Consider the following 13,482-nt stretch of genomic DNA (forward strand, 5'->3'; position numbering starts at 1 on the left):
TCCTCCCCCCCCCCTCCCTCCTCCCCTTCTTTTCCCGACAACTCCGCAGTTCACAAGAAATTAAGCCTTTTTATCCGACCCATCAATAGGAGGATCCGAGGAGACACCCCCCCTTCCCTCCCCCATCCCCTCCACCCCTCCCCTCTTCTCATCTCTCTCTTTCTTCTCTTTCTTTTCCTCTTCTTTTTCTTCCTTTTGTGTTTAACTCCCAATTAGGACAAAGGAAGAAACACGGAGATAGGCGCGGGTGGTGGAGACAGGTTGAGAAGAGGGGGGGGGGGGGTGGAAGGGAGGGGGGAGGATGGAGGAGAGGGAGGGGGAGGGGGGAGGGAGGGAGGGAGGGAAGGAGGGACGGTCGACGAGTGTGTGTGTGTGTGTGTGTGTGTGTGTGTGTGTGTGTGTGTGTGTGTGTGTGTGTGTGTGTGTGTGTGTGTGTGTGTGTCTGTGTGCGCGTGAGTGTGTGCGTGCATGTGTGTGTGCGTTTATACTTGCATGTGTATAGATAAATTACGTTTGCATTAGTGAAAATTGTGTGTATATAAGTGCAAATTGTGTTTATATGTGTATACACGTGTCAAGACGGACGGAAATGGTGAGTTTATATTGACTGCAAGGACGAAAAACTGATCTCCCTCTTTTAAATCTTATTCCATTGATTGAACCGCCTTTAAAAGAAAAAATATATATATATTGGAATTTTCCGTGTTCAGTAGAGCGCAGGTATTGCTCTGCTCCCGATGCAAAGGACTTTTTTTTTTTATTGGTTATGAAGGGGAGTACGTGCGTAATACACCGGTGCCATTCTGTGATACGCAACTCGTGTTCTTCCTGGATAATAATAAAAGGGGGAAAAAAAAATCTAAAGAAAGAGAAAGATGAAGAAAAGTTAAGTAGGAAAAGTAATACTTTCATCACCGAATTCAGTAATGCTAATCTCTCTCTTTTTTTTTCTTTTTTTTTTCTTTTTCTTCCGCGGGAAAACGTGCTTAAAGGAATTATCGTCGTTGGTTTTCCTTCAATTTTCCTTTTTCCGCTTTTCCTCTTCCCCATTTAGTGACCTCGGCCTGTTGGCCTATTTAAATTGCGCCTGTCATGTTCCTCTTGCAGAATATGTAATGCAATTAAGGATTACAACTTTTTTTTTCCTGCCTGAAATGAACGATGGTTCGGAATGACTTTTTTCTCTCTCTCTTTCCCGCGCATTCTCGTCGAGTTATAATTAATGTGTGTAATTGAAACTCGTTAGAATTGATTATAAATCAGAATGACTTTTTTTTTTAAAGATTTGGTGGGAAAAAAACGGAATGAGGCTAAATATAGATATAGATAAATAGATAGATAGGGAGGAAAAGGAAAAGGGAGAGAGGGATGGAGGGAAGGAGGGAGAGACAGACAGACACACACACACACACACACACACACACACACACACACACACACACACACACACACACACACACACACACACACACACACACAGAGTACCAAATCAATAAAAACAGTCATATCAGTATTGAATGAACAGATATACATGGGAGGAGAGGGAGAGGGAAAGACAGGGAGAGGAAGAAGTAAAGAGAGGGAAACGGAAAGAGAGGGACGTGGAGGAGAGAGAAAGAGAGCGAGGAGGAAAGAAATAGAGGAAAGGAAACATAGAGAGAGAGAGAGAGAGAGAGAGAGAGAGAGAGAGAGAGAGAGAGAGAGAGAGAGAGAGAGAGAGAGAGAGAGAGAGAGAGAGAGAGACGTGGAGGAGAGAGAAAGAGAGTGAGGCGGGAAGAAATAGAGGAAAGGAAAAATAGAGGGAGGGAGAGAGAGAGAGAGAGAGAGAGAGAGAGAGAGAGAGAGAGAGAGAGAGAGAGAGAGAGAGAGAGAGAGAGAGAGAGAGAGATAGTGTGTGTGAGAGAGTGAGAGAGAGAGAGAGAGAAAGAGAGAGAGAGAGAGAGAGAGACAGAGACAGAGACAGAGACAGAGACAGAGACAGAGACAGAGAGACAGAGACAGAACAGGAAAAGGGAGAAGAAAAAAAAAATACAGAAATAGACAGTGAGAGAAGAGACCCATTAATAAAAACTAACATTGCACTAAAGATCCCCACCTGTTTCAGATGGTGTTGATTAGTACCGTGGTCGGGTTCGGTTTGGTCCTCGTGGAGTTGCTGAGTCATGGCTACACTAACGCGCAGGTGGCTTGTATTCTGGCACTGTTGGTGGCTCTCGCGAACTGCCTTGGTGAGTTGGATGCCGTGTTGTTTGGTGATCGAGATTTGTATCGTTTGAAATATTGCGTTTCTACGTATTTTTTTGTTTGCATGAATATTGCGTTCTTATGTATTGTTTTGTTTGCATGGATATTGCGTTCTAATGTATCGTTTTGTTTGTATGGATGAATATTTGCGTCTCGTGAGCTGATTTCTTTGACATCATTATAGAAAAGAAAAATAAACATTCTGTAACTCGCAATGGAGAAAAATAATACAATGTATTGAGTACCCCCTCCCTACTAATGAATAATCAAATAAATAGATAAACAAATAAGCAATTAAATGAACAAATGAATAAATAAGGAATGCATTATATTCATCCTCCCTTCCCTTCCTTGCAGCTCCGGTATCGACAGCCCTCGGGTACTACTACAGCGGGAGAACTCTCACCTTCTTCGGTGTCCTCCTGGTGGCGGTCGGCCTCCTGCTCTGCTCCATCGCCAGCAGCATCGTGTGGCAGTGCTTGTGCTACGGCGTCGTTGGAGGTACAAAGCTGCCCTCTGCAGGTTTTTTTTGTTTTTTTTTTGACGGGGGGTTGGGGGAGGGGGTAATATATCTGGTTTATGGTTTGTTTGTGTGTGTTTTTTTTTGTTTTGTTTTTAAATCTTCGTTTTTTTTTTCTGTTTGTCTGTTTTCTTTGCTCTCTCTCTCTCTCTCTCTCTCTCTCTCTCTCTCTCTCTCTCTCTCTCTCTCTCTCTCTCTCTCTCTCTCTCTCTCTCTCTCTCTCTCTTTCTCCTCTTTCTCTCTCTCTCCCTATCTCCCTCCCTATCTCCCTCCCTCTCTCTATCTCCCTCTCTATCCCTCTCTCTCTCTCCCTCTCCCTCTCTCTCTCTCTCCTCTCTCTCTCTCTCTCTCTCTCTCTCTCTCTCTCTCTCTCTCTCTCTCTCTCTCTTTCTTCTTCTCCTCTATTTCTCCTCCCTCCCTCCCTCCCTCCCTCCCTCCCTCCCTCTCTCCCTCTCTCTCCCTCTCTCTCCCTCTCCCTCTCCCTCTCCCTCCCTTTCCCTCTCCCTCCCTCTCCCTCTCCCTCTCCCTCTCCCTCTCCCTCTCCCTCTCCCACTCCCTCTCCCTCTCCCTCTCCCTCTCCCTCTCCCTCTCCCTCTCCCTCTCCCTCTCCCTCTCTCCCTCTTTCCCTCTCTCCTTCTCTTACGTCCACAAATTAAATTACGCAGTTTTGTTATTTTAACTTAGGCAAGTTGTCCAAGCAGAAAATTGCGTGCATTAAAAACTATATGAGCTTCCAGTGGAGAAAGAATTATAAGTTTTGAATTCTCTTGCCGACGACCCCCTCCCCTCTCCCCCTCCTCACCCCCACCCCTTTCCCCAACACGATGACGTCAGCAAGTAAGAGGTGGCTAAGAAGTGACTTTTTTCCAGGCATAGGCCTATCGCTCGCCCTCCCTCACGGCTTCATGACCGGCCAGCGATACTTCTCGGGCAGGCGGGTGCAAGCCAACGCACTCTCCATGGTAGGCGGTTCTCTCGGGTTCATGGTGATGCCCCCCCTCCTCGGCTACCTGCTGGAGGAGTTCACGCCCCGCGGAGGATACATCATCTGGGCGGGAGTGGTCCTGCATGGGGCTCTGGGCGCTGTCCTTCTCCATCCAGTGGAGTGGCACTTAAAATCCACCAAGAAGGAGGAGCAGGACGAGGGCGGCGCGCAGAGGAACGGCGCCGCCAGCCAGGTGCGGAGCGACGTCTCGGGGAGCAAGAGGGCAAGCAAGAGGGACGAGATGAGCGAGTACGACGGCTTCGAGGACAACAAGCAGCTGACCCCCGAGGACGACGACAGTGAGGAGAGCGACGAGGAGGACCCGTCCACTCTGCCGGGCCTGAGGATGTACCAGGACCGGCTGCCGTACGTGTGCGCAGGCCGCGGGATGGGCCTGGCCTCGGACCGGCCGTGGAAGAACCCGCTGACGGACACGCTGCAGACCAACGAGTACCTGGAGCGGCCCAGGACCGTCAGCATCGAGCGCAGCATGGAGATCCTGCCGCAGATCCCCGAGGAGGCTGAGGAGGACGACATTTTCGAGAGCTTCGACCAGGAGACCGGGAACGAGAGGATCGAGTTCCTCAACAAGGAGAACGACCACAGACATAGGCCGGTGAGCTTCGTCAGTACAAAGAGCGCCGACTCCTTCGCGTCTGTTCCTGCCTGTGAGAGTATGTTTAGGTCTAGTGACATTTTTAACCTATTCGGTAGTGCCTTATCAGCAAAGACTGAAAAGCTCAAAGACAGAGCGCAAGAAGAAGCCAGTAAAACCTTATGCCACACCATCGCCAACCCTTACAAATCACGTAAACAGCCGCTGAAACCCCGCGTCTGCTGTGGGATGAGGCTGCCCCGGTGCCACGAGGTGCTCCCCTTCCACATCCTCAGACACCCCTTGTTCGTCGTGGCCGCGCTCAGCAACGTCATCAACAGAATAGTAAGTGTCGCGTTCTGAGTTCAAGGATTTGGATGTAATTCAGAGAGAAATGTTCCTTTGAAAACTCGGCAAGACTTCTCCGCAACTCATTGCAACGGCAATGAGTTGCGGCTATTCTTTGCCTACGCTGCACCCCAATCTTCCACAAATCACGAAAATATTGTAACTTCACTCTTTCCAGGCGTGGGTTATCTACATTGCCTTCCTGCCGGCGTTGGCGGTCAGTCACGAGTTGGTTTACGAGGCGCCCTTCCTCCTCTCCATCTTCGCCGCCTCCGAGCTGCTGGCCAAGCTCCTGATGGCGGGTGTTGGTGACCGAGGATGGATGGAGAGGCGCTACTATCACATTTTGGCCAATTTCAACGGTGCTCTCGCGGCCGTAGGTAAGCCAGAAGAAGGGTTATTGCGGTTGAGGCATAAGTGGAATAATGATTTTTTTTTCTGTCCGTCTGCCCGTCTCTTTGTCTCTCTGTCTCTATGTCTCTCTCTCCCTCTCTCCCTTTCCCTTTCCCTCTCCCTCTCCTTCTCCCTCTCCCTCTCCCTCCCCCCCACCCTCCCCCTCCCCCTCCCCCTTTCCCATTCCCTCTCTTTTTTCTTTTTTTCCCACTCCCTCTCCCTCTCCCGCTCCCTCTTCGCCTAACCCCTCTCCCTCTCCCTCTTCGCCTAACCCCTCTCCCTCTCCCTCTTCGCCTAACCCCTCTCCCTCTCCCTCTTCGCCTAACCCCTCTCCCTCTCCCTCTTCGCCTAACCCCTCTCCCTCTCCCTCTCCCTCCCCTTCCATCCCCATCTCCCTCCCCCACCCCCTGCCCCTCTCCATCTCACGCAACCCGTCAACTCCAACGCAACTCACCTCCAGCCCTTCCACAGCTGTGACACTGGCCTGGGACTTCAGGAGCATCAGCCTGTGCGTCGGGTGGTTTGGCTTCAGCATGGGCATCATCATAGCACTGGCCCAGGTTCTTCTAGCGGAGAATCTGAGTTCCTCTCATCTCTCTCAGACACACGGAATCATGCTGTTCCTCACTGGCATCTCAGGACTGGTTGTTTTACCTTTTGCTGGTAAGGTGGGGGTAGTTTTAAGGGGTCGAAGTTATGAAGTTGTTTAGGGATTGAAAGTTTGAAGATTGAAGTTGAATATATAATATTGAAAGAGATTGCGCTAAAGGGATCTGAGAATCAACTACAGTATGTATCAGTATTAAGATATACATTCCTTCCCTTTTTGCAGGTTGGATGAGTGATATTGTTGGCAGCTACATGATTGTGTATTATGTAATCTGTGGCCTATCTTTTGTGCCATGTCTGCTGTGGGGTCTCGTGCCTTGCATAGCTCACCACCAAGGACAGGATTTGAAAACACCCACAGACCTTGTTTGAGATGCAAGGTGACCCTGAGTTTTTTTAAGAAGCAAGGTGACCCTGACTTTTTTAAGAAGTAAGGTGACCCCTGACCTTGCTTAAGAGGCAGAGTGACTCTGACCTTGTGTAAGGCAGCAAGATATATAAGAGGCAAGATAACATATCATCATTAAGTCTCCAAAAATGGTTTTATATTTGAAACAGAAAAATATATTGAATACCTATAATCACAAGTGATATAGATTATGCAGATATTTTTCAGAATATTACCAAGTACATTTTGAATACTGCACTTTCATTTTCATTTTTTGTGGATGAGATATTAGTTAATGTTGATTATAGTGCAGTTACAAACTTATTTTTTTTTTTACTGAATGTGAATGATGAAAGGGTATATGATATAACGGTATCATGATCTTTTACTATGTTGGAACTGTATAATGAGCTTTAACTTTTATATTTTATTGCAAATCTGTTGTATCTTTCTTTTGCAAGTTGTATGCACCTAATGGTGAGATAGAGAGAGGTTATGAATTTAAAAACTGGAACAAGCAGGTATGTTATGATTGGAGGATCCTCTCCGTCTCTTATAAGCAGTTTCATAGTTCCAAGCAAATGATTGACATAAAGAAGTGTAATGCAAAAATGTTGGTATTTCTAGATTAGGAAAAATAGACAATTTGATTTACATTAGAATGCTTTGACATGTTATCGCAATTCAGTTCTCAAGACAAATCATTGTACCAAAGATGTGATTTATACATTTATTGAATAGTTTATTTTATACTTTTATATATACATATATATATATAAAGGACTACTCCCATATCAAATTGGTAATATAGAGTTAAAAGATAATGGTATTTGATTAAGAAGAAAACTTTAATATGTGAATGTTTAATATTCCATATATAACAAGATTGTGTATGTATGATTTTAATTTAACTCAAATATCTAATCTGTACAATAAACATTTTTCAAAAACACTAGGGATATGTTAGCTACATACAGTCCTTCAAGAATCTGAGGTAAGGTACGATTTTTATGTAACAATAGTCCCAATTATGCTGCTTCTCTGTTATAAAGAAAAAAATTATAATGATGAATGAAATGTGATGTTTCTATAGCTGCTATTTACATTTTTAAACAAATCTGTACTGTATTCATTTATTTCTGTCAGTGGAAAGCTTTAAAATGACACATGATTTTTGCTGCTGTTTTTGCTATGTAATGATTTTGATCTTTCATTAATATGAAATATACTCTCTGACAATTTTCAAATTATTTTTTTCTGTGATATGTTGGGGCATTAAGCCAATGTATACTGTACAGGGTATATATGTATATATTTTAATGCCTGTATTTGAATGGAATGCATTGCTACACAGTCATTTTATGGACAGTACTCTTATGTTACTGTTCATTGGCTTTCACAGGGAATCTGTGCTGATCTCACGTGGAACAAGTGAAGTTTACATTGTTCAGATTCTGGTCATTGAATGCAAGGTTTATATAGGAGTGACATGGTGAAAATCTAACTGAAAGGTCTAATAGATGATTCTTGCTTTGCTGAGGTATTTCCATAGATGTCATCAGTTATGTTTCATTGGCTTTGTAAATGTTACTCATAATCATGTCATTTATATTTTATCTTTTGTCATAGACCAAAGAATACATTTATGAGTCTACACTTTTTTCCTTTTCTCATCCATGTTATATTTTCATATTTCCACTGGCTATATGTCTATCTAGTTTGACATAAAGAAGTATCAGATTGTCTCTAGTTTTTTATTATTCCTTTTTATTTAATGCTATTTTTACTTGTTCATATGATTTAATTTGCCACTGAATAATATTATTAATACATGCTGGTTATTTACACTTCTTAATAATTCAGTATGCACGTGTTTATACAATGTACTGAGTTTTCTAAATTTATACACAAAGACCTTTGAATAAACTGTTCATTAACTGGAAACATCAGACTTTATATTAGAGACTGATTTCACCTGATGAGAATACTGTGTAAAAGAGTGATATACTGGCAACGTTTAACTTATAGAACAGCTACCAAAGATGTATAAATTCAAAGAGTAAGTTATAACTGTTGAATTTTAAATTATATCATTATCATAATTATATGCAATTTTGATGTAGATGTGAGATTAGAATCCATCAAATTTATATATCTCTTATTTTGTGAAATAATTAATTTTCATTTGCATCTTTTTTTGCTTCAGTCATATTACATACATTCTGTTTTTAGCTTTGAACATTAATTTAGCAAAAGTGCTTTTTAGAACAAAACAAAGGAGACGTTGTTGTCACATTATATATAAAAGCTATTTTATCACAGGTCTAATAATAATTCAATTGTGTCAAAAGAACATCATACATGGTCTGCACTAACTTAGCTAAAATTGATTTCTTGTAATATTTCAAACATATTAGCCCATTTCTATATATGATATACTAATAGTATATCATAAGAAATGTTATCAAGTTTATTTTTGGAAACAAACTAAATAACTGAAAATTAAGATTTCTTTATCTCGGTGTATGTTTATGTAATGAATTGGAACGTTTGATTTATAAGCAGTTATCTACAGCCTTTCTTCCGGTAATGCATTTTTAGGAACAGGTACAAAAATCCCCCATGACATGACAACCATAGAACGAAAAGTAAAACCCTGATTCAGTTATTCCTTGATATAACGAATATATATAAGCGGCTAAAACGTAATGCAAGTATGGGAATGCATATGTTAAGAATTTTTTTTTTTCTTGGTACTGTGCAGTTGGTCAGTATATATTTTTTTCTTCATAAATTTGGAAAGAAAAGATAACGGTAGAGTAAATCGAATCATAAAATCTTGTTTTTCCCTTTTTAGGATACATGTCAATTTTCATATCAAACATACCGTTGCTGCTGGCTCATTTTCAGACGCCAGTACCATTGATCAAAAGTTTTAATACTCCGCGGTCATTTTCTATAAACTTCAACCTTTGCACGTTCCTCTTACATATATTAGGAACCTATAGTGGTAGCGTGTGGTCGGTGTTTCTTTTCAGGTAAATGGGGAGATGGGGTGTCATTAAGGAAGAAAATATTAATCAAGATATGTAAAAAAAAAATAATATTGCTCTCTTATATTCAGTATATTTAGCTCTCTCAACCCAAGGGGATAATCACTTTTAAGATTAGGTTCAATGGGAATTTTCTTCTGCTAATATTTGGGTGTCTACGTATTTCTGTAAGCAAGTTTGAACGAGTGGTAGTCTGTACAAGTATGTAAAAAGTAATGTGATTACGCACATATGTCTACAGACCAGTGTTACCAGCGCGTACAATTTTCGTCTACTATGCGAACTTTTCAAACGTGGATACTGAACCCGCAGACTTGTTGCTCGCAGTTTGCAAGCATGCGGAGAAAATTTTCGTTTCGTTTTCTTCTAATTACAGCTGTTATTGATTTATTTATTTGTTAACATAGAATGTATTAATTTAACTTTAGTTATGCATTTTATCTTGTACTTGATAACAATTACTTTTTATAAGTTTCTCTTATATTAACAATCTTTTCTTGTTTAGGCCTCCCCATCAATGGTTTTCTTTGTCTACGGTTATGCGTACACCTGGCTGCGTTCAAACGGAAACCTTCATATAGACAGTGTAGTACATTCAGATAAGAGGTACGATCGGGACACTTACTTTTATACTTTTAATAGTCTTAAATTTCGTTAGTTCTTAATACCTCGATAGAGCCAATTCGACAACTACAATAGTAATTCCCTGAAGATCAAATGGAGGATAAAACTGGGAAAATATTGTTTTAAATGAGTTATGTTGTATTTTAGGGTGGGACAGTGTACGTGAACATAATTTCTTCTTTATGACGTAGGGATATCCGCTACAGTGATTAATAATACAAAAAAAAAAAACACTTTCTGACAAAATGTAAGATACAAGAGGAAAAAAACGTAATGTTACCTTTGTCTGACTACATTGGTGTGTAAGGTAGTGAAATTTATTTCTAGCAGGGTGTGCAACGTCAACACAAGTTGTAGGCCGTGTTTGTGATCTTCCTTTGTATTCAATTTTATTCAGAATCAAGTTTTCTACTTATGTTCTTAAGTTACATCAGACAAATAACAACTGATTAGAAATGTATTCCCTGACTTATGTCTGTCAGTAATGAGTATGCTCTGTACACGAGCATTACAAATAGTGTGTGGAGCCATAACCACATCGTGACGTCCGCAGGTATTTCGTCTGCTACATATCAGCTGAACAACCTCCCTTATGCTACACTGTTTGGAACGCGATTTCTTCTTCCTCGGTAGTGCTATTTTTGGATCTTTTCCGTTTGGCGTACAGCGCTAAAATTAATATTAATATAGATTTTTTATGTATTTTTGTCGGTAGAATCCAAATATAATAACCGTTTTATGGAGAAACGAACAGTTTTTAAGTTATTTTCCTTTGAAGTTATTTTCTCCCTATCTAATACATATTTCTGTATTTTCAGAGTGAAATCATGGAGAAGAAAAGTAATGTTAACTTACCTAACCTAACCTAACCTAACCTAACCTAACCTAACCTAACTCCTAACCTAACCTAACCTAACCCCTAACCTAACCTAACTTAACCTAACCTAACCCCTAACCTAACCTAACCTAACGACTTTTTAAAGTTTGAATTCCTTCAGTAATAGATAGGAATAAAATAACTTTAAAGGCAAATAACTCAAAAACTGTTAATTTCTCCAAAAAAAAATAATGTGATATTCTGATTCTACGGACAAAAATACATAGAAAAATCTATATTAAAATTACTTTTAGCGCTGTACGCCAAACGGAAAAGACCCCTATTTTTAGTGCATGCAATACCGGAAACATAATCAAGATTTCAGGAATAATTGCAATTTTGAGGATGTTACTGCAAATTGTATCATTTGTTTATTTTGCCAAACTCACTCTCTCTCTCTCTCTCTCTCTCTCTCTCTCTCTCTCTCTCTCTCTCTCTCTCTCTCTTCTCTCTCTCTCTCTCTCTCTCTCTCTCTATCTCTTTATATATATATATATATATATATATATATATATATATATATATATATATATATATAGAGAGAGAGAGAGAGAGAGAGAGAGAGAGAGATATTCATATATATGTTTACACACACACACCACACACATATATATTCATATATATGTGTATATATGTAAATATATATATATATATATATATATATATATATATATATATATTTATATATATATATATCCATACATAATTTTTATGTGTTTATAAATGTATATGTATATATATATATATATATATATATATATATATATATATATACGCATTTATATGTATATATACACAAATATATATATATGCATATACTGTATATATGCATATATGTATGTACGTACATATATATATATATATATATATATATATATATATATATATATATATATATAAATATATATATACATAAATATATAAATATATATACATGTATATATATATATATGTATAAACATATAAATACATAGATATACATAAACGCACGCACACACACACACACACACACATATATATATGTATGTGTATATATATGTATATATACACACATATATGCTTATTTATATGTATATATATACATACATATATGCATATACACACACATATGTATACATATATGCGCACACACACACACACACACACACACACACACACACACACACACACACACACACACACACACACACACACACACACACACACATATATATACATACACATATATGCACACACACACACACATATATGTGTGTGTGTGTGTGTGTGTGTGTGTGCGCGCATATATGCATACATATGTGTATATATATGCATATATGTATGTATATATATACAGTTGTCAAAGCTGGGCAAAGGAATTGACGAGTGAATGGGTTAAGGTCGGGTAAGGTGTTAGATCAAGTGAAGGATGTATGTGCGTTTGAGGAAGGAAAACAGGTTGTCAAAGCAGAAAGTGTGATATTTTGTAAGGATGTCTGATAAGTTGGGAGGTCGATGGGAGGATAGGTGGGGGAAAGCAGAGGTACAGGCTGCATCAAAACATGGGCATGACAATAGATTATGTGGAACTGAAAGAGGGACATTACATAGGGAGTATAAGGGTGGATCGGATTGTGACATCAGATAGGAATGTATTAGACGGGTGTGTCCAATGTGTAAGCGGGCGAGAGCCATCTCCTAACGTCTGTTCCGATGAAATGGAGCTGACCAGGAGAAGATTGATAGTTTTACAGTATGTAATTTATTAGTACGGAGACTTGACCAGAATGATTGCCATCGATTATACAAGGTCTTAAAGTATGGGTAATAATCCGTGGTTGGGATACGTGAAAAACGTGGTTGGTATGATGTGGACATAGCAGCGTAGCGTGCTAGAGTATCTGCCTGTTCATTGCTGGGGATTCCAACATGGCCGGGCACCCAGAAGAATTTGATTTTTTTATGGCATGTGGACAGGTAGAACAACCAGTTTTGGATCTTACAAACAAGGGGGTTGGTCGAGTGTATAGACTTTATGAGAGTTAGTGAGTTACGGGAGTTAGTAAAAATTGTGAAAGAGGAAGAGGGGAGTGAGTATATGTGTTTTAAGATAAAAATGAGTGCATAAAGTTCTGTAGTAAGGACACTGGATTCAGGAGGGAGAACGAGTTGGGAAGGTTACTGCAAAACCAGCACCGGAGGTGGATTTGGAGCCGTCAGTGTAAACGTGAATACTGGAGGAATGAGTGGAGACATGGTCAAAGAAATGGGTAAGGAGATCAGGAGGAATATTTGATTTTGGCGGGTCAGGGAAAACAGAGGAGCAAATACAGGGGTAAGGTATAAGCCATGGAGGGACAGAATGGACAGAGAACGGAAGGAGTCGGAGATGGGGAAAAGGGGAATGGGAGAGGAGGGTATCCATGCGATTGGAGAAAGGAGTAGGTAAACGTGGAGAAGAAGCAAAGGTAGGAAGTAGGGATCGTGGGATAGCAAGTTTAGTGAGGGGAAGTTGGTGGAATTGAGCATAGCATCGGAGAGAGAGAAGGGTACGGCGTCGAGAGAGAGAGAGTGTATGCCTGATTCAGTGTACAGGCTCTCAACTGGAGAGAAGCAGAAGGCACCTAGGGCTAAGCGAAGAGCACAGTGATGGATTGTATCAAAATGGGCAAGGAGAGAAGTTGAGGCAGAGGAGTAGATATGGCAGAGAAGTGGAGAGGGTCAAGGTAACATGAAGATGGAGAGTTTTGAGATCTGAGCCCCAGGATATATGGGATAGGGTTTGTAAGATTCGGAGACGGCGGCAGGCTTTTTCTTTAATGTAGAGGATATGGTCTCGCCAGGACAGTTTTGAGTAAAACATAACG

The 13,482-nt window shown here is 40.5% G+C and overlaps 1 protein-coding gene across 1 annotated transcript; it reads left to right on the forward strand.

Annotated features, from left to right (window-relative positions):
* The first annotated feature begins 2,068 nt into the window (after nt 1–2,068).
* LOC125041772 lies at nt 2,069–7,827 on the forward strand. Its single transcript, XM_047637048.1, has 6 exons — nt 2,069–2,228; nt 2,602–2,745; nt 3,635–4,689; nt 4,871–5,072; nt 5,557–5,748; nt 5,918–7,827. The coding sequence occupies exons 1-6, from the start codon at nt 2,105–2,107 to the stop codon at nt 6,064–6,066; spliced, it is 1,866 nt and encodes a 621-aa protein (XP_047493004.1). The 5' UTR covers nt 2,069–2,104; the 3' UTR covers nt 6,067–7,827.
* Nucleotides 7,828–13,482: the final 5,655 nt, after the last annotated feature.

This window comes from Penaeus chinensis, chromosome 31 (genome assembly GCF_019202785.1).
Source record: "Penaeus chinensis breed Huanghai No. 1 chromosome 31, ASM1920278v2, whole genome shotgun sequence".
NCBI lineage: Eukaryota > Metazoa > Arthropoda > Malacostraca > Decapoda > Penaeidae > Penaeus > Penaeus chinensis.

Coding starts and splice junctions, on each gene's coding strand:
- LOC125041772 (XM_047637048.1), top strand. CDS start 2,105: ATGGTGTTGATTAGTACCGTGGTCGGGTTCGGTTTGGTCCTCGTGGAG. Junction 2,746..3,634: donor GTGCTACGGCGTCGTTGGAG/GTACAAAGCTGC, acceptor ACTTTTTTCCAG/GCATAGGCCTATCGCTCGCC. Junction 5,749..5,917: donor GGTTGTTTTACCTTTTGCTG/GTAAGGTGGGGG, acceptor CCCTTTTTGCAG/GTTGGATGAGTGATATTGTT.